General features: G+C 38.6%; 1 protein-coding gene across 1 annotated transcript in view; it reads left to right on the forward strand.

The window, feature by feature from the left end:
- The first annotated feature begins 1,623 nt into the window (after positions 1 to 1,623).
- Positions 1,624 to 26,202, forward strand: part of ankrd13c (ankyrin repeat domain 13C) — a 44,634-nt gene continuing 20,055 nt past the window's right edge. Inside the window, exons 1-4 of the mRNA XM_052011431.1 lie at positions 1,624 to 2,369; positions 6,670 to 6,711; positions 20,997 to 21,101; positions 22,099 to 22,184. Coding sequence (XP_051867391.1) covers positions 2,081 to 2,369; positions 6,670 to 6,711; positions 20,997 to 21,101; positions 22,099 to 22,184 — 522 coding nt within the window. The 5' untranslated portion in view covers positions 1,624 to 2,080. The remainder of the gene's footprint in view (positions 2,370 to 6,669; positions 6,712 to 20,996; positions 21,102 to 22,098; positions 22,185 to 26,202) is intronic.

Raw genomic sequence — 26,202 nt, forward strand, 5'->3', positions numbered from 1 at the left:
TATGTCCTTTGGTCCCAGGAAGTGGCAGCAAAGGTAAATAGGGAGGAGAATGCATGGGGGATGTTTGCCATGGAATAGAATATAAGAGCAATATCATGTTACAACTTTACAAAACATTGGTTTGGCCACATCTGGGGTGTTGTGTGCAGTTCTGGTTGTCACACCATAGGAAGGATGTGATTCCGCTACAGTTGGTGCAGAGGAAATTCAGCAGGAAGGTGCCTGGATTGGAATGCTTCAGTTAGAAGGAGAAATTGGATAGGCTGGGTTTGTTTTCCCTGGAGTGGAGGAGGCTGAGGGGTGATCTGATAGGTATGCAAATTTATGATGGTAATAGATAGGGTAGACAGAAAGAATCTTTTTCCCTTGGTGGGGGTATCTAAAACAAAAGGGCATGGGCATCAAGTGAGAGGTTTAGAGGCAATCTGAGGGGGAAATTTTTTCACATAGAACGTGGTTGGAATCTGGAATCCAGAAGGGAAAAGTCAAGGGAGATGACTTCCTCATTTTAAAAGTGCAGGAAAGAGGAAATTTCTGAGGCCTATACTGAGTCAGGATGCAAGGCAATATGAAAATGAGGCAAAAAGCTGGAGAACTGTAAGAAGCAACCAAATTAGTGATTGTTAGGACTGTGCTAATGGTATCCAGTAAGATACCAATAAAATGTATAATTATAATTACTGTAGTTATTGATGAACTACTCGTCTTTGTGTTGCTTCTGCACCATTTACTTATACAGAGATGACACCAAGATGACAGCGATCCAGAACACATAACACAATGTTCTGAAGACTATTTGTTGAAGTAACAATCACAAAACAGGATGGTAAGACAAGATGTATCTCAAGCCTATCTGCAGAAGTGATCCACTGGAATTAGAAGTATCTAGAATGGAAACTTCAAAGATGTCAAGTGCAGCTTGCAATGAATAATTCAGTAACTGAAGAAACCAAGAGATCTAGCAAATTTATAATTGGTTGAATTTAATTCGATGTAAATAGTTAACTGAATGTATAATTCTAATTAGGTAAATACTTGATGATTTGTAAGGATTTATTTACATTTTGTAAGGGAAACTCGGGTAATGAAACCGAGTGTGTGATGTGGTGTGATTTTAATACACTATTATACCAAACACTGCTTTATAGTTGACATTTACTACTTTTTATAAAGTTCTGGGCGTCGTTCTACCTGTATATTTGCAACACCAAATAAAACCCTACAGATACAGTTGAAGAGCCTCCCTACAGTTCGACCTGCTCATTGATCCACCTGTAAATCCAGGCACTAGAAACCTCCACTGGCAAGGCGACGAACAGTTTCGGTGCAAGTCAACAGCAAACGCGGTTCGAAGGATTTAGTGGTAAATTCCTTCATAAAAGGTCACGAACCACATCCGAATGTTACTATTTTTCCCCGGGACTTGAAGCAGAGTTTCCGCTCTGTGACCCATATGCTTTACCTGCGAGCGATTTTAATGTAATAGCCACATCACCCCGTCCGGCTGCAACTCAGGCTCCGCCGGGTGAAAACGCGTAACGGGCCGTGTTGCCGTGGCGACGGCACAACGCGACAATCGGGGGGGGGGGGGGGGAAATGGTTGTTTATGAAAGATCGCGACAAAAGTGGAGACCGCTCAAAACATCGCGATATTTGGGAGAGGGGAGTGGGGAGAAAAATGGCGGTCTAAGCTTAAGTGCCGAGTGAAGAGTTTACGAAGTGGACGGTGGCGCTGCCGATCAGCGGCCCCCCGGCGTTATATGTGTCCGTGATTATTTGTTACCGGTTGTTTGGCGTTGCTTTGTAAATCTCCCCGCCCCTCCCCAGAACACTGCTCAGCACTCGCTGCCTCCCCTCGGGCTCTCTCTGGTGCCGCCCTCTCCCCACCCTTCAGGCCGCCGTCTTATTCCTATGTTACCGCAGCCTCCGAGCCCCGCGTTTGGTTGCTCTACATGTCGTTGTGTGGCTGTCGCGGTGCAACAACAGCAGCAGCTAAAGGTGCTATCGTCAACCTCCGAGTGTGTGCGAGGTCCACGGCAGCGGTACCGCCACCGTGCCCTCTACTATCTCCCTCGTCGTCATGACAGGAGAGAAGGCGGACAGGATTTCCAACGGCCGCTCGGTGCGTAGGGATCACAGGCTGTTCAAAGAGGAGACGGAGGCTGAGCAAGACGACGAAGCGACTAGGACTAAAAACCGGGCTAAACTCTTTGCGAACCACAAACTGATCAAGAGCCCGGCTTCCACCACGGAGGCGGCAGCAGCCAGGGGCGAGGATTTTCCAGTCCATGAATGCGTCTTTAAAGGCGATATCCGTAAATTATCATCATCAATAAGGACCCACAACATAGCTCAAAAAGATCTCCACGGTGAGTTTTGTCACGGCGTTAATGAACTCTTCTGGGAGAAGCCCGAAGTAGCGTTCACAAATCAAAGCTGGATGTATGCGCACGCGTATTTTATAATGTAAATTGGTTGATAAATTTGAACGTGAAATGTTTGACACCTTTCCAGGGTCTTAATATTTGATTTAAGGACTTTTCCCCCTTAAAATTAAACATCATAAACATAACAATTAATAAAATAGGAGTAAGCCTAGAAGGGAAAGCACGGAATCTGTTTAGTAGTAGGCCTCAAGTATCCGTATTTTGAAACTACAGCTCTTACCCGAAAGTTTTGGAAATTAATGAAGTAGTGTATGACATACATCCTGAATTTTGCAGTTAAGTCGATTAACTAATGGCGAACTATAAACAATGAATTTCATAATAATTGATAGGCTTGTTTTAAAAACATTGCACTGTTCATGTTCAATTTGTGCACGTTTAGGAAATTATATGTAAACCAGATGATGACGTTTTGTCGATTGTGTACCATTTTTCTTAAGTAACCGCCAGCTGCTGGTTACAGACCTTTGTGCCACGATTTCTCCTTATTAACTGTGTCAAAACTCTTCTTGACTTTGAACACTAGAGTAACTTTTTCCGTAACCATCTTTTGCTTCAAGTAGAACAGCCTCAGTTTCTTTAGTCCCTTTCATCTCAAGTCCGATTTCAGTAAATTACTGCAACACTTTCTCTAGGACCTTGACACAACAACTTTATTGTCCAGATTTGCGTAGCTTCACAAACAAAGACTTGGATTTTTGTGGTATGTGATGAATGAACAACACTAACCATTCATTATACTTGACCAGATTTTCATTGGGCTTTCACCCTGCACAATGTGGTTATTAGACTCAAAACCATGCACTCCCAGTAATAGGAGATCTGGAGCTTCAGTGAAAAGGTCTAACAGCAGGCTATTTTCTTAACTAATCAGGTTGATGAGTTATAAAATAAAAATGAAAAATGCTGGAAATACTCAGCAGGTCAGGTTTCATCTGTGGGAATAGAAACAGAGTTAATGTTTCGGGTCAAAAACCCTTCATCAGAACTGGGAAGGAGACAAAAAAGCTTGTTTAGGGAGGATGGGGGAGGGGTTTTGGATCGAGTCCCTTCATGTGGACTGGTCTCCAGTCCAGTCCAGCTCATGGGTCTTGACCCAAACAGTCGACTGTCCATTTCCCTCTGCAGATGGTGCCTGACTCACTGAGTTCCTTCAGTAGTTTGTTTTTGACTATGGGGATAAGTAGGTAATGAGTATCTAGTCAATGAGTGAATGGGAGCGGTTGGAGAGTGATAACATAGACAAAAGAATGTAGGAGTTGTGAAATGCAGAGCAGGAAGACAAGCCTGGCAGTTAGGCTGGGCATATCCTCCACACCCAGGTGGGGAAAAAGGCAGAAAAAAATATTGAATTCGTTATTAAGCAACCAGGAAATAAAGCTTAAAGTCTAAAGTCAAGTCGCATACTGAAAGCGGTATAGGGAAACAAAAAGAACTAAAAACTAATATGAGAAGTTTTCAAAAACCATTTTTATGTGTTATATCAAAATTAAGGTCTGATGGAACCACACTGATAAATATAATAATTGTCACTACCAAATACCCGGTTGGTTATAATTAAGATTTTATCATACTGTTAGAAGTTGACTTGAATTGGCAAACAAAACCTTTCTTTAATGTTAAGTGTGTACCTGTTAATGAAACATGCAACCATTTTCAATCAATGGATAATCTATTTTGGCCTCTCCCGATATACCCATCATCACAGAAGTCAAATCTTCAGTCAGTTGATATCAAGAAGTGGCAGAGCATACTGGATGCAGCAAAGGCTGTGACTTTCACTGATATTCTGGCTGTAGTGCTGAAGATGTGCTCAAGGACTAGGTGCACCTCTAGCCAAGCAATTCCAGTACACAGACAACATCGGCATCTAACCAGTAAAGTGGAAAATTGCCTGAGATGTTTTGTGTTCTAACACCAGGACACATCCAATCTGGTCAATTATTGCCATCTATTTTAATTTCATTAGCAAAGTGATGGAAGTTATTGTCAACATTGTTATTGAGTGGCAGTTATTCAACAGTTACCTGTACAGGACTTTGGCTTCTGTTAGAACCACTCTGTTTCTGACAACATTACAATCCCGGTCAAAATAACAGCCAAAAGGTTACATTCCAGAGAGAAGAGGAGTAACTGATCTTGATGTTGCACTGCCGGGGTGTTACATTAGGGATGTCCTGGGCCCATCAATCTTCAGTTGTCTCATCAATATCCAGCAGTTTGCACCTCCCTAATTCTTTCAGAACAGTAAATGTGTGCTGATGATTGCAGTGTTCAATGTTATTTGTATTTTCCTCAGATAATAGCTTGTGCACATACGCAGCATAAATGAATATCACAACAAAAACTCAGGGTTATCATTCAAGTATGGGTGGGTGGGTGACATCTAACATTAGAATATAGAACAGTATAGCACTGGACAGGCCATTCAGCCCACAATGTTGTGCTGATCTTGATGCCAGGTTTATACTAAATGTCCTCTTCCTGTGTATCATCCATATCCCTCCATTTCCTTCATATTCATTTGTCTATTTAAAAGCCTTTTAAGCTCCTCGAAGCTGCCTGCTTCCACTACTACTCCTAGTAACCCATTCCAGGCACCTACCACTGTTTTTTTTAAAAAGAAAATTTTGCTGCTCATCACCTTTAAACTAACCCCCCCACCTTGAAAGCGTGTCCTCTGGTATTTGACATTTCTATCCTGGGGAAAAGATTCTCTCTACCCTATCTATGCCTCTCATAATTTTAAAAACCTCTATCAACTCTCCCTTCAACCTCTGATGCTCCAGGGAGAACATCCCAAGTTTATCCAACTTTTCCTTATAACTCATGCCCTCTAATCCAGGCAGCATCCTGGTAAACCTCTTTTGCACCCTTTCCACACTCTCCACATCCTTCCTATTACAGGGTGACCAGAACTGCACAGAATACTCCAGGTGTGGTCTGACTAAAGTTTTATACAGCTGCAGCATGACTTCCTTGCCCTTATACTCAACACCCCCATCAATGAAAGCAAGCATGCCATATGCCGCCTTTACTATCTTATCCATTTGCATAGCCACTTTCAGTGAGCTGTGGACTTGGACCCCAAGATTTCTCTGTACTTCAATGCTATTAAGGGGTCTACCATTAACTGTATACTTTCTCCTTTCATTTGACCTCCCACTTGATTTGGTCACATTCTTGATGAGCATTACCATCAATAACAGATTGTTTAACTATCTCCCCCACCACACCCTGATGTTTTTTTGTAATGCTGCTATCGCCAAATCTCCTGTCATTGACATCTTGTGGGTCACCATCGACCAGAAACTTAATTGAACCTGTCACATAAATACTGTAGCTACAGAACAAGTCAAAGATTGGGTATTCCTTGCTTGTGACCCATTTACTGATTCCATCTAGAAAACAGATGGAAGGTGATGATGAATATTTTGCAATGGCCAGAATGTGTGCTACTCCAACAATGCCTCCAGCTACTCCGTTCAGGGCAGCACACATAAACTACTGGAGGAACTCAGCATGCCAGGCAGCATCTATGGAGGGAAATAAACAGTTGATGTTTTGGGTCAAGACCCTTCATCAGGACTGGAAAGGAAGAGGGCAGAAGCCAGAATAGAAAACTTCTTCAGGGTAGTGAAGCAGCTTGCTGGTTTCAGTGACCACCTACAGAATGTCCTGCAGCAACTTGTCAAGACTTTTTTAACAACATCTCCTGGATCCATGAGCAACAGCTACGTGCAAGATCCTATCCAAGTCGCACATTTTCTTTCTTCACAAACCAGTGGAGCCTGAATGCCATGCTAATTTACCAATTAATACTTTTTCTTGACGTTGCTTTGATCGTATAACTGACATCTCACCCCTTGAAAATCAAACTTCTTTAGATCAGTTTTTGTTGCTCTTCACTTGTTCTCTAGGATTAACGAGTCTGTTTTAGTACACTATTACAATTGTCATAGTAAAATTATTATTTACAATACAGTAAACCAAAAGAAGGGTGCATATGAACCTTTTGAAACATGCTGTTCTACAAATCTAAAAGTTTTCATTTATTTCATTCTGCTTCATTAATGTTCTGTTTCAGGTAAAGTGAGATTAAAATAAACGGTTCAGCCATCATCAGGTATTTTAACTTGGTAGTAAATTTATTGATACAATGAATAACTATGTTTCTGACAAAAATTTTGTACACATCTATTTCTGCATCTTGTCTTTTCAGGAAACACACCATTACACCTTGCTGTGATGCTGGGGCACAAAGGTGCGTACTTTGTTTTAGCTTCCCTTTATCAAAAGTTGCACTTTTTTTTTATTGAACATTCAGCTGAACGTTGGATTGTGTCAAAGCTTGAAGTACTGTTGAATGAATCATTTGTCATGTAATATCTCAAGACACTGGATCTTAATAGAATATTTAATTTTATAACAAAAATTGGATTTGAACAGTTTTCATTGTACTGGAATGAACCTCAACCATTATTTTGTAGAATTTTGGCTATAACTAAGATAAACCTGCAATTCTTCATAGTCACTTTTATCTTATTAACTTTAATACATAAAATTCTAAAGATTTAAGTTATTAACTTAAATTTATTTTTTTTTGTGAGGTAGAATGGCTCTTGTAAAACATTTCTTTGATCCAATTACTTCCTATATTGTATTCAGTAGAAATCATCAATTTAGATGCCACATTAACTTAAACTTATGTCGAAAACATGACTTAACTAGACTTGTACTACTAATATCTATATTTTAAAACATTGTATAATTTTATTTACAGTATGTACTTTGATCCTTCTACAGGTGTTAACTACTTTTCATTAAGTTTAATCTGCCAAGTGTCTCCATTTGAGATATCTACAGCCTGTTGTTATTATCCTCCACAATTTAGAGATGTAGAAAATTGTTGTTTTGCAGCCTTGTGGAATGACAAGGTACAGTAGGTTGTTACTAAATTGGCCTCCATAAGATTGTATAGATGAGTAGTAGAATCTGGAGACAGTCGATGGAAATGTGGGCAGAATAAAAAATAGAATTTGTGTAAATTGGTGGTTGATGGTTGCGAAGACTTGGAGGGCTAAAGAGATCGCTTCTTTCTCTATGACTCTGTGCAATGATGTTCTTGAATTTTGAATCCCAAAGAACACTTGATCCAATGCCAGTTACTGGAGGTATCTGGGCACTTACCTCCACTCTGAGAAGAAATTCTCACCATAAGGATTTAAATCACTTGTCCAATTAACTTTATTTTCACATTCTGTCTTTTAATCGTTTAGGGCTTCAGTTTAGCTAACCAGTCTTTTAGTGGTACTTTGTTAAATCTTTTGAAATGGCAACAGTACAACTTTTATCGTCCCTCTTTTACTTTATCAAAGAATCTCAAGCCCTGGCTTGGATTTATTAAATGGATATTTTTCAAGGGCCAACTAATTTTGTCTATGATGGATCAGTTTCAAAGTTTTCCTCTACAGGTGTTAGGCTGGCAGATGCTGACTTTGTTTACTGAACATAAGTAATACTTTTTACATTTGCTATCCTCCAGTCCTCGGCCAGATCTTTGCTATCGTCCAGAGCTTTACTGTCGCTTTGAAGTATCTCCCTTTATGGGCTTTGGAATAAAAATAAACATTTTGCTCTCATTGTCATGTGATACTTTGACAAAGCACTTTGAGAAGAGTGATTCTAATATTGGTTCCCTCTCAGAAGCTTCTCTATACTATGTGGTTAGGTCGTAAAAGGTGCATGACGAGCACTATAGCATCTTCCTTGATGGAACATATAATTAAGACGTAAAGTTTTTATAAATATGAGCTTGGGTATATATTAAACAAAAAGCAGACATGGGAACCATGTGCATTTGAGATTATTTGACATGCTGTGTAGATGCACTGCTTTATATTGCATGTCAGGCATCAGACCTTTTGCAAAAGCAGATTTCTTATAAATTGGACTTGTTTTGTATTTATAACTTGTGGTGAATGCATCATCTAAAAGTTGCAAGCGAACAAATAAAACAATTTTCTGTACTTCCAATTCGTGCACATGTTGTCAATTGTTTCTGGAGTATTTTGATGATTGGACTTTCTTGAGGGCTCCAGAAATAGTTGTTTGTAAATCTTGCCACTTAATGGAAGTAGCCTCCTCTCCCAGTGTAATCAGTTAGTTGTTCAAAGCTCTGAATGTATTATGTATTTTTTCTGTCTCTAAGCATACAAGATTATGCAGTGTGAGCACTCCACTTGAGATAATCATGAGAATGTAATGACTAGAAATATAGTTTAGGAGACTGAGGGATGACCTTAAGCTGGAAAGAGTGCAGAAAAGATTCACAGGGATGTTTCTGAGGCTGGAGGGCTTGAGTTATAGGGAGAGATTGGATATGCTGGGGTTATTTTCCCCCTGGAGTATAGGAGGAAGAGGGCGACCTTATAGAGGTCTATAAAATCATGAGGGTAATTGCACAGTCTTTATTCCCAGGCAATCAAAAACTAGAGGGCATCGGTTAAAGGTGAGAGGGGAAACATTTCGAAAGGACCTGAGGGGTGGCAACTTCACGCAGAGGGTGGTGTGTACATGAAACAAGCTGCCAGAGAAAGTGGTTGAGGCAGGTACAATTACAACATTTAAAAGACATTTGGACAGGTACATGGACAAGAAAGGTTTGGAGGGTTATAGGCCAAATGTGGGCAAATGGGACTGGATTAGCTTGGTCAGCTGAAGGGTTTGTTTCTCTGACTCTAGAGCATGTATGTATACTCTGCATGACAAACTTTAAACAAAAGTAAAAACAAAATACTGGCAAAACTTGGCAGGTCAGGCAGCATCTGTGGAAAGGGAAACAGGCAACATTTCACAGACCCAAAATGTTGACTGTTTCTCTCTCTGTAGCTGCTGCCTGAGCTGCTAAGTTATTATAGTTTTTTCTTCATTTTATTTCAGGTTTTCAGCATCTGCATTATTTCTAAACTAAACAATGCTGGATTGCAAAGAGTGTTTATATCTCAGCTTGTGACATCAGTTTTTGTTACAATTGAGAGTGCAATTAATACCTCTTTGGCTCCTACCTTTTATTTTCATCAGCAAATTTGGATGGAATCCATCTAACTTCCAATTTTTGTTTAATCTTTCTTGTATGTCGTCCTTATCTATTTCTGTTCTATCCATGCCTTGCTTTTAATGTAATCATCAGCATTTCCTTTGTGAAGATGGATACTCAGAACTCATTTAATACTTTAAGCATGCCCTCTGCCTCTATATAAAATTTTGCTTGGATTCTTGTTGGCCCAGTATTTTGTGAGGTGGCTGACCACTTGCACTTTAAATGTTTATAAAATATTCTAGAGTTCACTTTGATGTTGTGCTGATTTTGTAACATCTCTGCTTCCATTTTTTTTCTTTAGTAGTAATTTGGTTGATCTTGAACTTTGTCATAAGATGTGAAATATGCACTTTAATGTGCTCATTTTCTAGGTGGCATGAAATGTTTGTACTTGTTCAGCAATTTTACTTTTTTTTTGATGTGGGAATGGCTGGTAAATCCATCATTTATAATTGCCCATGAGAAGTTGGTGGTAAGCTGCCTCCTTGAATCACTGCATGTCATGTTGCAGCTGTATAAGACGTTTGTGAGACCACACTTGCAGTTCTGGTTGCCTAGCTATAGGAAGGATGTCATTAAGCTGCAAAGGGTGCAGAAAAGATTCGCTAGGATGTTACTGCGACTGAAGGGCTTGAGTTATAAAGAGAGACTGGATAGGCTGTAGCTTTTTTCCCTGGCGTGTAGGAGGCTGAAGGTGACCTTGTAGGGTTATATAAAATCGTGAGGGGCATAGATAAGATGAATAGTCGGTCTTTTTCCAGGGTAGGGGAGTCTAAAGCTGGAGGGCATAGGTTTAAGATGAAAGGGGAATAAGTTAAAGGGGACCTGAGGGGTAAGTTTTTCATACAGAAGATGGTATATGGAATGAGCTGCCAGAGGAAGTGGTAGAGCTGGGTACAGTTACAATGTTTAAAAAAACATTTAGATAGGTACATGGATAGGAAGGGTTTAGAGGGATATGGGCCCAAATGCAGGCAAATAGGAAGTAGCTCAGGTAGCGTAACTCGGTTGGCATTGAGTTGTGCTGTCAGAGTAGGCCAGGAGCATAACTGTATTTTGTAAATGGGTTCCTGCTGTAGCCACAGTGGGCTAATGATGGAGAGATTAATGTTTGGTGTAGTTGATGGGTGTCATTCAAACAGACTGAATTTTTCTAAATGGAGGCAAAATCAGATGCAGGAAGTCTAAAACAAAAAAAAACACAGAAAATGCTGGAAACACTAAACAAGTCAAGCAACAACGGTAGGTACCTTCATCTGAAATGGAAGAGTGAGAAAACATGTATTAAGTTGCAGAGAAGGGAGGATATTTTTTTGTTTTTGTTCTGGATGGTGTTGAGCTTATTGAGTTGATGGAGCTGTACTTATCTTGGTGAGTGGAGAGTATTCCAAAACACTCCTGACTTGTGTCCTGTGGATAGTGGAAAGGCTTTGGGGTGTCATGTGAGATGTCACGCATTACTAGATACCCAGTTTCTGACCTGCTCTGCAAGCCACATTTTTATGTGGCTGGTCCAGATGTGTTTCTGGTGAATAGTAACCAGCAGGATGTTCATAATGGGAGACTTGGCAATGTCAAAGGTAAGTGATTAGATTCCCTCTTGTTGGAGATGGTCATTGCCTGGTGTCCTTGATATACTTGTTACTTATCAGTCCCTGCTGAATGATATGTGGGTCATCTCATGCAGACTGCTTCATTTGAACATAATTGAACGTTGTCCAATCGTAAGCAAACCTTGCCACTTCTGATCGACCTTGTGATGGAAGGAAGGTCATTGAAGCAGATAATTGGGCTTAAGCTTCTGCAGTCTTGCCTTGGGGCTGGCTTGACTGACCCCCAACCACCAGAGCTATTTTTCTTTGGCTGAGGTATCCTTCCGACTATTGGAGTGTTTTCCTTTTAATACCCATTGACTTCATTTTTACTGAGGCTCCTTGATGCCACATATTAAATGGTGCCTCGAGCAGTTCTTCCCAGCTCACTTCTGGATCAAGCTAGTGATGAGGTCTGGAGCCAAATGATCCTGGCTAAACAGTAAACAGATTGTTGGTGAGTAGGTGCTGCTTTGTGCACTTCACTTTTATCATTGAGAGTAGACTAATTGGGTGGTACTTTGGACTGGATTTGTTCTGCTTCTGTGGACAGACCATATCTGCATGATTTATCCATGTGTGGTAGATGCCTGTATTGTAATTGTACTGGAATAACTTGGCTAGAGGCATAGCTAGCACTGGAGAAAAGGTTTTCATTATCACATCAGGAGTGTTGTATGGCCCCATAGTTTTTGCTGCTCTGAGTCATTCCTTGATAAAACATGGACTGAATTGGATTGGCTGGAGACTGGTTCTTGTGATGGAGGAGATCTTGGGAGGAAGCTGAGAGGAATCAGCTATTCAGTACTTCTGGATGTGACTGCTTCAGCTTTGTAGTGCTCGTGTGCTGGGCTCATTGAGAATGAGGATATTCTTGGAGTCCCCTTCCATTAGCTGTTCAGTTGTCAACTACCATTCATGGCTAGATGCAGCAAAGCTGCAGAGTTTCGATCTGAAATGTTGATTTTGAAATTGTTTAGCTCTATATTGCATGCTGTTTTCACTGTTTAGCACATGTAGTCAGTCCTGTATTGCTCTTTCACTAAACTGGAACCTCATTTCTTAGTAGCCTACAATGAGGTTACAGATTGTAAAGGTGTACATTTTTTTTGCTGCTGATCATCCACAGTGCTTCTTGGATATCAGGTTTAAGCTGATAGCTCTGCTCGGAGTCTATTCCATTTAGCAGGCTTATAGTTCCACACCAGAATGTAGCTGAAGAATGCAAGAATAAAGGAGCAGCAGTGGGCCATCTGGCCCTACAAGCCTGTCCCACCATTTAATATGATTATGGCTGATTTATGTTGGCTCAACTCCTTTTCTGTGCTATTTCTCCACACCCTTCTATTCCTCGATCTGTTGAATATTGATTCGTCTCCACTTTAAGTACTTCTAATGATCCAGCTTCCACCACCTGCCAGAGCAGAGAATTCCAGAGATTCACTGTCCTCTGAGAAGAAATTTTTACCTATGTAATGACCAGCCTTATCTTGTAGTTATGTCCACTTGTTTGAGATTCTCCCACTCGTGAAAACTTCCCAACATTTATCTTGTCAAGCACTCTTAGGTCATCCCTCATTCTTTTAAACTCCAAGGAATACAGTCCCAAACTATTTACTATCTTTTGGTAGGACAGTCCTCTCAACCCAGGAATTAACCTGGTGAATCTCCTTTCTACTGCCTCCAGTGCTATGTATCTTCATGGAATATTCCAGGTGAGGCCTTGCCAAGACCCTGTACAATTGCAGCAGAACTTCCCTAATTTTAAACTCCATCCCTTTACAATGAAGGCCAAAATGCTGTTTACCTTCTCAACTACTTGGTGGATCTGCCAGCTAGTTTCTTGTAATTTATGCACTAGAACATCTAGATCCCTCTGTACTTCACTCACTTGAAGTCACCCTCCAGTTAGATAATTTGCCTTTTGATTTCTCTTATCAAAGTGCATGACCTTGCAATTTCCCACATTAAACTCTATTTGCCAGGTCTTTGCCCACTCAATCTGTCTATATCCTATTACAGAATTGTATATCCTTTATCACAACATGTCCTTCCACCTATTTTTGTATCATTGGCAAATTTGGAAATCTTGCATACCGTTCCTTCCTCCAATTCATTAACGTAAATAATGAACAATTGCAGGCCAAGAACTAATCCATGCAGTACTCCACTAATTACATCCTTCCAGTATGAAAAGAACCTATTTATTCCAACTCTGTTTTCTATGGGAGGGCCACTCTTCAGTCCATTCTATCACACTTCCTCCAATACCTTGGACATTTTATTCATTTTTTTGCACTTTGCCTAATGCCTTTTAGAAATCTCTATATACAATGTCTGCAGGTTTCCCTCTATCAACTATCCCTGTTACATCCTCAAAGAATTTGAGCAAATTTGTCAAACGTGATTTACCTCCCATAAAACCATGTTGACTAGGTTTAATTACACTAAGTATTCTTAAATACAACATGTTGCTATGATACTTTATCCCATGCAAATGGGATTTTTGTAAGTTCTACCATGTTATTTAAAATTAGCCCTTCTGATATCTTGGGGGTATTAGAATCTTCCTGGGTGAAGACTGATGTAAAAGACTTATTCAACATATCTGCCATTTTTGTTTCCTTTTATTTAAATGATTAAAGATGTTCCTTGTGAGAAAACAGGGTTTTGTCTCCACCAGGACACTTCTACCAGTGGTATCAAGGACAGATGTATCTGCCATGGTAAATTGATGAGGGTGAGATCAAGTATTTTATCCCCTCTGTTGGTTCATATACTACCTGTTACAGACCCAGTAAGGCAGCTATGTCTTTCAGGACTTGCTCAGCTTGGTCAGTGCTGATGCTGTGAATCTGCCTTTTCATTTCTCTTATCAAAGTGCATGACCTCATACTTCCCCACATTACCTATTTGGAAATCCTGATGGTTCAGCATCTGTCTCACTGGATAATATTTACCATGCTCCCTTCACTTACATAGCAGATTATCAGAATTTTACTGGGTTTTGTTCTGCATAATTGTGCCAGGAATCAGTTTCTCAGTGAGTAGAGCATTGCATTGCTTTTCTCTTGGAGCTGGATCAGAACTCAGCTATTTGAGGTGTGTTACAACACTGCTTTTAATAGTAATTTTTTGTTTTGCAAATGGTGTACTGTGACAAGTTGGGCTAGGTCAGTGCTATATGCTGTATTGTTAGTACATTCTTTTTCCATATACAGCTATTAAATTGTGTGGAGGCAAACATTTCATTATTTCAAGTGGGTACTGAATCATATAATGCTCCTAAGTCTTTATATAGAAAACACAGTTGAGCACTTTCAAAATTGACTTGGTATGTAGTTTGAAGTAGTGGAAGTAGTTCCTGTCAAATTTAGTGTCCTTATGGTTGGTAGTTTTTTTTTTAAAGCTGTTAACTGAAATTTCTTTAATCATCTTTTGTATATGAATTCAAAAGGTAGTGGAGTTGCTTCATCTAAATTTTTTTGATTGCATTGTTTTGGTTTTCTAAAAAAGTAACAACTCCACATGTTCAAAGTATGACAACTTCTTGTGATGCTTTGTGCAGATTTAAGGCAGAAATGATTGCTGCTGTTCTTTGTCCAAACAATGAAAAGGACTTGCAAGAAAGGAATCATGAGATAATACTATAATAAGTTGGCTAGTAACTTCACTGCTCAAAAAAACTATCTATTGTTATCTCCCTCATAATGATCTGGATTTTATACATAGCAACGGATATTTCTAATTAGGTTTGCATAATATGACCTTTATTGTAAACTTCATGGTGATTCATTTCCATCTGGTCAGCACTGTTTCAACTATTTATGGTCTTTACTAGGATTAAGTGTACAAAAAGTAAATTAATACTCCAGACAGTTTTAACAGGTTATAAGAGGAAGATTTCATGATTTGTAAGAATCTCAAATCTTTGATACCTTAACGTCTTTAGTAATCTGAAGTCTTTTAATTAAGGTTTCCATAAGATTTTGCAATAATGTTTGTCATTTTCTGATGTACTATTTAAATGATTATGAAATGGGGTGGGCCAACCTCCTATAGAATGATTGGGAATTTCCAGTGCTGAGAGTCAAACAACTGGAACATTTTACTGTGACCTTTTCTGGTGAGGCTGGGTGGCCAGATAGCTGATTGGGATCTCCCTTTGTCCTATGTATGTTTGCAAAAGAGGACATTCGATGTCGAGTACCTTTATCTCTAAAATGTCTGGTGCCTCTAATGCCTGGATATCTATCTATTGTTTCCCTCTCTGGATAGGTGTTCTTACTCACTTGGTACATTTCACACCTCTCCATTATTCTTCCTTATCCTGATCTCATCAGTGTGTCATGGCTTAGAGATTCAAGAAGTTGACTGGAATCCAATCAACTCTGCCATATGTCTCATCTTTATGTGAACCATGATATTCCCTGTTTGTTGGGCCAATCAACCAAAATGCCTTATAGCCATGTCACGTTTCCTCTGTCCCAGTATTAACAAACATATCTATTTGCATGTACATGTTGAGAACCAATCATTATCTGCATCAGGAGATGCTGGTAATATGCAGCATTTTCTCTTTACTTTGGATTTCCAGCACCTACAGTTATGAGTTTCATTGTCTGTATCAATGATTTCCCCCATTACAAATATACTGGAATGGCTATGCTCCATAACTTGCCACTATTGTATCTGCTTCCATAATTAGCCCTGGTAGCCTGTTCCAGGCACCTACCACTCTGTGTATTAAAAAAAACTTGCCTTGCACACTCTTTTTTAAACTTTTTCCTCTTGCCTTAAATGCAAGTCCTCTTAGTATTTGATATTTCTACCCTGGGAAAAAGGTTCTTGCTGTCTATCCTTTCGATGCCTCCTATTTTTTTCTATATTGCAAGCCCCATCCCTTCAGAAAATTCCAGTGGACCTCAGTGTACATGCTGACCATAACTTCCCTTGAGATTCTGATCTGCACCCAACCTACTCTGTTATCTCCATCACCCTGGTTTCAAACGGCAGTACCATAAGAAAATCATTGTTGAATATACCTAGGACCCAGTAAAGATAATTCTTATACCATGTCCAGAGTGGCTGTACTATCCTGAAATAAGACTATAAGAGACAAGAGCAGAATTAGGCCAATTGGCCCATCAAGTTTTGGCTTAGTTTTTCTTAATCTATTTTGGTCTGCTGGGCATGTCCCACAGCTACATCATTTACAATACATTACACAGACAAAAACACTTAATGTGCTTGTAACTGCCCCCATTAAACCATAAGACATAGGAGCAGAAGTAGGTCATTCGGCCCATCGAGTCTGCTCTGCCATTCAATCATGGCTGATTTATTTTCCCCTCTCAACCCCATTCTCCTGCTTTCTCTGTAACATTTGATGCCCTTACTAATCAAGAACCTGTCAACCTCTACTTTAAATATGCCCAATGACTTGGCCTCCACAGTTACCTGTGGCAATGAATTCCACAGATTCACCACCCTCTGGCTAAAGAACTTCCTCCTCATCTCTGTTCTAAAGGGACGTCCTTCTATTCTGAAGCTGTGCCCTCTAGTCCTAGATTCTCCCACTACTGGATACATCCTCTCCATGTCCACTCTATCCAGACCTTTCAATATTTAGTAGGTTTCAATGAGATCCCTCCTCATCCTTCTAAACTCCAGCAAGTAGAGGCCCAGAGCCATCAAATGTTCCTCATACGTTATACCAAGACTCGTTTGATGAAAATGATCGGGAGGTCCAGGAGCTAATTAACCACCACAAGAAATTCTGAAGGGGAAAAGTAACCACTCTGAGGCATCTGAGGGCCAAAGTCCAGCAGAAACCCTGTGACCTAAAGAAGGTGGGTGGAAAGATCATGAGCTATAGAAACCTGTGAATTCTATGATGGGATTAAAACCATCTATAGCCTCGGCACACAAGGGCCCATCCCAACAAGAGCCAAGAACGGAGGAGAGCTTTAAGGATAGAAAGGCAGTTGGTCCCTGCTGGAAGGGATACTTGGTATACCCTGGAAAATTGCTTCTGTTCTCGACACAAGTGTTCTCCATCCCACAGCAAACTACTTGATTCAGCATCTCTACTGCCCCAGATTGAGAGAGAAATTGACAAGTTCATGCTTCAACTGGGGGGGGGGGGGGGGGTAAAGAAAGCCTTAGGAGCATATGATAATCCTAAAGTTCTAAAAACTTGGTAGCGAGGAGCTTTGGATAAATTCACAGACTTGTTTCTCTGGACTTAAGACCAGGGGATATAAGATGTGGTAATCGTGAACAACTTGGATATTTAATTGTGGTAACCACAGAGGAGTGTTTCTGCTGTGCATCCCACCAAAGATTAGCGCACTCCCCACCTTCCAGTGCTCAAGGATCGCTCTGTCTTGGATTTTGGGCTCTGAACACCCAGAGGCATGATGACGTAATCTTCAATCTGGTGACTTTTCCAAGAGAAGTACAAGGTATACATCAACCAATACATGTAGCCTTTCTGTTTTTGAGCTTACAAAAGCCTTTGACTGTGTCAAGTGAGAGGGACTGTGGAGTGTCCTTCTCGGATTTGTCTGCCCTCAGAAATTTACGCAATGATGCTTATCTGAAAATTAAAGTCCACAATGAGCCCCTGGGCAACATGAACTACTTGTATATCATAAACCACCTCTCAACATAGACTGATATCAAAAATCAAGTTCTCCATTGCCTTTGATGTGCCAGCATAATCTTTGGCTGTCTGAGGAAAAAATGTTGAAGGTCAAGTTTTCAAACCAGGGCACAAAACTTGTAGCCTACTGGGCACAAAACTTGTAGCCTACCGGGCACAATGATCCCAGGCCTTGTGTATGCTTTTGAGATTTAGAATACCTGCAGCAGGCACATTGATGCATTGGAGGAGTAACACCGATGCTGCCTCTGCAAAATCCTCCAAACCCATAGTTGAGATGAGCAAACCAATGTGTCTTTTCCTAGGCCAGCACCCTAACACTGTAAGTCAACTGCATACCCAGTAGTTCCTAAACCAACACTATTCCAAGCACAATTGTGGGAAGTGGGCAGAGGGACAATTCAAGGGTATTCTCGTTTACTTGAAAATGTGTAACGTCCCCACTGACTTGGTAATTTGTGACTACTCCAAATGCAGGAGGAGAGTCTTTTATCTTAAACCACCCTTAAGCTTTCACTCTTAAGAGCCTAAGGGGTAATTTTTAAGCTTCCCACATCCTTTCACAATTTTTGTAATGATAATTTTGACAAAAAAGAAAAGATGGGCTATTTTGTGGCCAAACTATCAAACAATAAGCTGCTGAACAATATTATTTGTTACTGACCAAACTTCTCATTTCAGGGTATTTTCTGTAATATTGTGTAATCTTTAGTACAAAAATGGGTTTGGCAGCTCAACTCTGTCCTAATACTTCACATGAGCTTCCTCTTTCTATTATTTGTGTCGATGTTGCTTCCATAGTTATTATTTTGAATTGCCCCTCCCAAAATCTGTTTTTGTTGTGGTTGCTAGAAAACTGGTTGGTGAAGCATTACCAAGGTTAAATCCTTCACTCTAAACCACATTATTTTAATGATACACAAGGAGTGAAGTCTTGAAAAGTAGAATGATTGAATGTGTAATCATCTGTTAATTTTTTTCAAATTGTTTACTGTAGCAATGGTAGAACAAGGAAAGATTCTTTGAAATCTGAAATTGGTAACCTTTGAGATCTGAATTATGTAACAACCTGAACTGAGAAATAATTAATTCATTTGAAGCAGTAATACTATCAGCCTTTGCATCAAGTGTTTGCTGGCTTTTTTGTATTGACTGCTAATAAATACGAAAATCAGTTTAAAAACTGATGTATTTTTTTAACTGGCATTTCATAAATTGATAGCTTAAATAAAATGTATTTTAGTTTTGAGCTACATAATTAAAATATGGGTATACAGAAGCAAATGTAGTTCATTCTGATTTGTGCTTTGAGAGGCTTGCTTGTGAAAATGTCTATTAATAAAGTTGCCCCTGTTTTGGACTACTTTTAAATGATCTGTCCATTTAAGAGAGCTTCCTATAGTGTTAAAATGTAAATAGATACTAGTGTCTGTCCTGATATTCCCATTGTTTTGTGTGGCAGAAAGAATGATTGGGTTAGAAATCGAGGAGATTAATATGTAGATTTAAAAGACAAGACTTCTTTTGTATCAAATGTAGAAGGTTATATAGTATGCACTTTGTGCTGAAAATGTTGATTTGTGTTTTTGTTTTTCACTCTTATAGTTTATATTATTGCTGTTTTGAAATATTCCCTTCATATTTTTTAACATATACAGTGAGAAAGCAAAAATGGCCAATTGCTGGAAGAAAAAAATTGTCATTTTCCTTCAAGTCAGATAGACCTTAGTTTGTATTTAGTTATTAGATAACACAAAAGCAGTCCCTGGGTTACACGAGGGTGCAGTCCCTGAGAACTATCCATAAGCTGATTTTCTCCATAAGTCAGATGTCCATTTTCTTATATCACCTCACATATACATGCTATAATTTCATTTAATTGAATAATCATTCTAGCACTACCCATAATTACACTAATAGAATATATACTGTATCCAGTCATTAATGAATACCATGAAATATTTTTTATTAGTAGCTTGAAAAATGTGTGGGAGAATTTGTGTAAAGTCGGGTCATTCGAGGTGCCCCAGTATCTTTACTGGCTTGCTTCTCTCCCCTTATAAAAGTGCTTGACATCAGACCACCTTATCCATGGACATGTTCTTTGTATGAACTTAGCCTTTTGGTTAGTATAGTCACTGGAAAAGCGGTGATACCTACTGCTGACCTTGAGGAAAGTCTTGCTGTCTCTCCTTGTGAACCTCCCCTCTTCCAACAGGTGTTGCATGTCAAATCAAGAGGATCCTTGATGTCTTGTATCAAGTTGGCTAAAATGTTGTACTAAAGAATTCTCACAAACAGTATATCTGGCATGTCAAAAGCACAATTTTTGACTGTTTTAAACAGCGTACTAAATAAAGATTGGGACTTGCACAAGATTAAATACAAACTTTTAAAAATACTGTTTTCCTTAGAAGTACTTGAGGGAATTACAGTCCATAAGTTTTTTTTTTGTGAGCTGGATAATTTACAAAGATGTGATTATAGCCCAGTATGCTATTTTAAAAATTTACTCACTCATGCAGCAAAGCTGAATGTTTGCCAGTTATTTAAGTGGAAATCGCATAGTTATCTATTTCGTAGGGTAATGATGGCAAAAGTTGACATCTTCACCATCAGTACAACCAACAATTGGGCCAGTTATGCCTGATTGTTCAACTCCAATGGTGTTGGTGCCTACTGCAGTTCATACAAGAGTAGAAATCTTGATTTGCTGACCTAGGTGCACAGATATAACCTACATGTTTCCTCCCAACTGAGAGTTAACTTGGATATTCAAACTGAAGTCCTTTCTCATCTGCTTATGTGACTTCACTGATTTTTTTTTCATTGAAATTCTCAATTTGATTGATAATTAATATAGTGACTTATTTTGGGAGTTAACAAATGTGATTAGTGGAAGAGAGTCTTGCTTTACTGATTTTAAAAATATTTATTAGACCTTTTAGTTTCCTTTTGTGTTATGTAGCCTTCATCTTAAACACATGCTGATCCTTAAACATTGCTAGGTTATGTTGAACCATTTTTTGTATATTTCAGTTGAAATAATGCAACTGGCTTTTGTGGATTCATTTTGTATAATTGAAAGCAATGAATAGTGTTAGTAAATACTTGCCATTTAAGTGAAGCTGGAGATGCATCATTGTAGCTTGACTTGCTTCATAAATTTATTTTTTTTCCATTTTCAGAGTGTGCCCATTTACTTTTAGCTCACAATGCGCTAGTAAAGGTGAAAAATGCTCAGGGATGGAGCCCGCTGGCAGAAGCCATCAGCTATGGAGACCGACAAATGAGTATGGGTTTTGTTTCATTTGCTCAAGTTTGGAGTACCACAGGATGTATTATTACTTCTCACTCTTGTTCTGTCTCTGCTTGGTTTCTCTGTGAATGTTCAAAAGATGAATAACCTGGCATTTAATGGGATTGCTAGCTGTTAAATTTTCTATATTGATCTGCAGAAAAACACCCAGTTGGAGAAAATAGGTTGACATATAATCTCCACAACATTGTAGCCATGTTAGTCTCGATGTAATTTGTACTTTATAAGCATTGGCCTGTGTAATTTGATAACAACCCATTCTAGAATAAAGCCATAATGCATGGAGTAAATGTGGCAGCCATAAAGGGAATCTCCATCTTCTATCTCTCACTGCTCTTGCATGTATAATAAATGAATTTGTGTCAGATTATTGCAGTCTCTGAATAATGTTGACTTCAGCTGTTGGACAAATCAGATTCAGACATTCCCTGAACATCAGACTGTTATTTCTAGGAAGTTCACATACATTTAAGTTTGAAGTTGCTTTAAAACAGCTAATGCGCAGCTTTCAATAGAATGCTGGAATTAAATTGCCCTGCATTGAATTAATGAGCTAAGGAATTTTAATCCGATGGAACAGTTTTGAAGTATGTAGGGATCTACTTAGTTTCATCATCTTTGTCAACAATTGTAGGCCAATGGGGATGGGTGACAGTTGCATGAAAGGACTTAATACCAGGTAATTGCGCTTTAATGGAGTTGAAAGGCTGCTTGAACTGGCCAATATGGTTGCACTTTATGAAATGTTATAATGGGCACCCAGTGATGTAAATGTTAGCATGATTTAAATTATAGCTTTTCAAGATGTGTGGGGATAGTGCAAGTAAAATTATTTGCATACCTGATCTACAATTAGCAATGTCATAAAATCACAGCAGAAGATCTAAATCTAAAAGCCACTGTAAAGCTTAATATTGAGCAATCAAGATTTGTTGCATTGCTGTTGTAATGTTTTTTTGGATTGTGTTTAGTTACAGCTTTGTTGCGAAAACTTAAGCAACAGTCGAGAGAAAATGTAGAGGAAAAACGACCTCGATTACTCAAAGCTCTAAAAGAGGTAAGTTTGAAATTTTGAAATATGTTTAAATTGGAGAGACAATTTTAATGTAGGTCAGATTAATTTTACAGTACTGCTCTCGTTAAGAATGTCAAATAATTTTACTTAATTGAATTGTGGGATGTTTACTTTGTTCATTAAGACATTTTATAATTGGCAATGGCTTGAAACGTAGTAAGCCCCTTGAAATTAAATGGAAGCCTAACTGTTGATTTGGAGGCTTTATTTCTGATCTTCTATCTCTCACTGCTCTTGCATCTATTATAAATGAATATCAGGCTGCTGAATTATAGGCAAAGGATAGTTCCCCACATGTTGGTTGTGTTCCTTCTGGCTTTTTGTGTATTCCCAGAGGTTCATTTGGTGTCAGGATTTATGGAATTTATGATACAGAAAGCCTATAGTATTGACAAGGGGAAAAATAAGTGCCCTGAAGTGATAGTTACTTAAAAAAAATATTGTGATATTTTTGTTCTCGTGCACATTGACTTTGTCTTTTTCTGTATTGGTGTTGTATACTTCATTATGGCCCCGGAATTTCAGAGCAGTTTGAAATGTTGGAGCCTACATCCGTTCCTGTGTATAACTAGAACGGGTTTTGTAAACAGCTTTCAGCTGTGTAAGTGAAAATATATAGTAATGAAGAACTTGTTCTGTGAATAATGTAATATTGTCAGTCACCACAAACATTTTAAATAATAACTCTTGCTTGGCATGAAAAACTGTCAGTTTCCTTTCCAAGAGGTGCATTTAGTATCCTGGCTCCATATAGTTGTATTGTTGTTACCATAAATTCAGCAACAATGCCTAAACAGTCATTCAGTGCTGTTTGTCTAATATACTTGAATCAGAAAAGAAGGGAGCTAAAATTCATTTCCAAAGCTCTCACTCAGGCAGAAGGTACAATGAAAGCTTTGAGAATATTTTTACTGGAAATGTCCCATTCTATTAAATTGGGATGCACATCTTTTCTTTAGCACCTATTTTAATTTTTTATACTTTCTAACCAGGTTTTAAACATCGGTGAAAATAGTTACAGAATATAAAAGTGTCCTTTTAAGTTGGTTTTAAATGAGCTCTTTTTAACTGAACGTTTTATAACCTTCAAAGCTTCATCACTAGTGATTTAAATTATGGAAGTACCAAACTCCTGGATGTAACATGGATTTCTGAAAGTCAGATTTTAAAACTATCATTGAGAAAGAATAAAGGAGTTGTTTCCCCGTAAGTGATCTTGTCAGTGGGTTACTTGATGCCTATTGATTCCATTCCACAATAAATATAGTCTGTCCCCAAATAGAAACTGCCTCCATCCCTATCTAAACAACATAATAGAAAGTCCATGACTGTATTAAATAAAATAGAAGAAAGTGGGTCACTGTGCTGAATTCCCCTCATGACAGGGATGGGTCCAGTCCTATCCCTTATGTCTGCGTGGGTTTCCTCCGGGTGCTCCGGTTTCCTCCCACCTTCCAAAGATGTACAGATTAGGAAATTGTGGGCATGCTATGTTGGCGCTGGGAGCGTGGCAACACTTGCGGGCTGCCCCCAGAACACTCTACGCAAAAGATGCATTTCACTGTGTGTTTTGATGTACATGTGACTAAAAGATATCTTATCAGTATATAAATCCAAGGCAAGAGTAACAAAATGGACATCAACCCCGATCCTGCCTAAAACATAAAAGATTAGCTTTTGGCCGACAGAGTCAACAGCTTTGGCCAAGTCACTCTAAGTGACTTCCAAACCTTTATCATTCCTCTTGGCTCCTGACATTAAATTATTAAGAATAGCTATATTTTCATTACATTCGGGGGTAGCAGCAATAAATCCTTTCTGTTGGAATTTAGGGGTGATAGACTCTGCCAATATTTTAGCCAGATTTTTAGTAAAAACCCTCAAAGATATTGGCTCAATAGTTGTGGGATGCCAGTTGTCAATTTTTTCAAGTTTAATTGGATCATCCGACTTTGGACTAAGAGCCATGCAACTGTTCTTGACACTAGTTGGAATTTTGCCACATCAACTGCAAGAAGAATATATTCTACCTAAGACATTAATGTCCATTTTATAAATCCTATCTAAAGATGCACTATCTGAGTCAGCAGCAGTGTCACTTTCGAAACTATCCATAGGATTTAAAATCTTGTCCGCAGTAAAACCTTTTAAGATTTTTGTTATTACCCTGAGATAAGCTTGGGCTAAATTTACTAATATCTGCTTTATTATTTAAAACCTGCAAAACCCGAGTTAAGGTGCTCCTTTAGCCTATCTGTTGCCATGGGTCCGCCTACCTCTGCTGGCCACCTATTAACTGCCTAGCTAAGGTTTTCCTACCCTAGCCTTTCCTATCATTTAACAATTTTTAATCCTTCTGAATTCTTCCTAGCTACTCTCTTTTTTAACAGAATTAAAACCATTTCAGCCTCTTCACCTTTTTGTTTACTAACATTACCATTGTTATTCACCTTACAACCATTCTCACTTGTGTTAATAAAAATATCCACAGCTTTATCTAAAATATTAATGCTCCAACTTCTGGTGGCAGGATCTTTCCTATCCAACAAAATAATCAACTTCATTCAGAAATTGACAAGCTGAAATCTTATTTTTTACTGAGGCTGTCACTAGCAGTATTACTATCTGATACAACAGATTCCTGACCAATATTCAGAGATACATCCTCACAAAATTCAGTATCTCCAATATCACAGATTAACCAGATCTTCCTCACTATCACCATCCTTATTAACAATGACCACGCTATCTATACTCTGGAGATTGCCATTTGTCTTTTATTAAACTCAGTAGTCCAATGTTTATTAGTCTTGGAACACGACTCACTAGCTACTAAAATATTAATATTCTTCTTACCCGCATATGTGTGCTTTAATTCTAATAGATTTGTTTCCTCTTCCGTCCAGATGGATGGGAGCCTGCCCTTCCTTGAGGAGATGTTATCACCTATGAAAGAAACCAACTTAGCAGCCATAGCCCTTTATTGTATTTCTAATTAAAGGGTGCACACGACGCTCGTGTGCCCAAAACCAACTGAAATCCCTCACCTTGAGCACAAAAATGTATTAATGTGAGCAAGTTTCCTACTCGGGACTGGTCTAGAAACCTAATGGCTAATTGGGGGGGGGGGGGGGGGGGGGAAATTGTGTTTAAATCTGATGCAAAAAAACTTCAGGATTGGTAAACATCTATAAACATTTTGTATTCAAATTTGTGTCAAAATACATTATTTTGGCTCTTTTGCATTATTATTTTAAGACCTGAATATGTAATAACATAATACAACTTGAAACAAGGTGTGGTTGGAAGAAAATGAATTCTGTTGCATGTTAGGAAAATATTTCTAAATGGTAGTTCATTAAAATGCAGTTGACGTTCTCATATTAATGCTACTTAAGTAACACATGCTAATAAACTAACATCTAGAGGTACATTACATGTCTATGTTGGATGGGGAAATAATTAACTATGGCATCATAACATATTTCTGGTACTAAGTCTAATTTTATTAAAATTTTATTAAAATAATATTAAATTTTAATGGGTAATTTAAAGACTGTGACACTTAATTTATTTGAACAGGCACATTGCAGTGTCTCTACACTGTTTAATTCAGGATACTTTTTAATTTCCCATATTTCCTCAGTCTTATTTTTGCTTCCCTCTCTATTTCCTCCTACCTCTTTTTTCCTTTGCATCAAAGGTTCAGCTGAAGAAGTATATTTAACTAATGCACCTAAAATTAATTTAATTTTGGGTTCTTGACCTTCCTTTAGTACTGTTTATTGGCTATGAATCTGAAACATTAACTGTTTTGCCACTCCAAAGATTGCCTAAACTGTTGTGTATTTTCAATGTCTTCTGCTTTTATTTCAGATTTTGATTAGCTATAGTTTTGCTTTTGTTTTTTTTTAAAGTTAATGTTAATTTCTCTCACACCAGCTTTTTTAGTCACTCCATCTAGCAAACTTTTTTCTTCATTGACACCACATCCACCACC

The sequence above is a fragment of the Pristis pectinata genome, chromosome 3 (genome assembly GCF_009764475.1).
Source record: "Pristis pectinata isolate sPriPec2 chromosome 3, sPriPec2.1.pri, whole genome shotgun sequence".
Lineage (NCBI taxonomy): Eukaryota > Metazoa > Chordata > Chondrichthyes > Rhinopristiformes > Pristidae > Pristis > Pristis pectinata.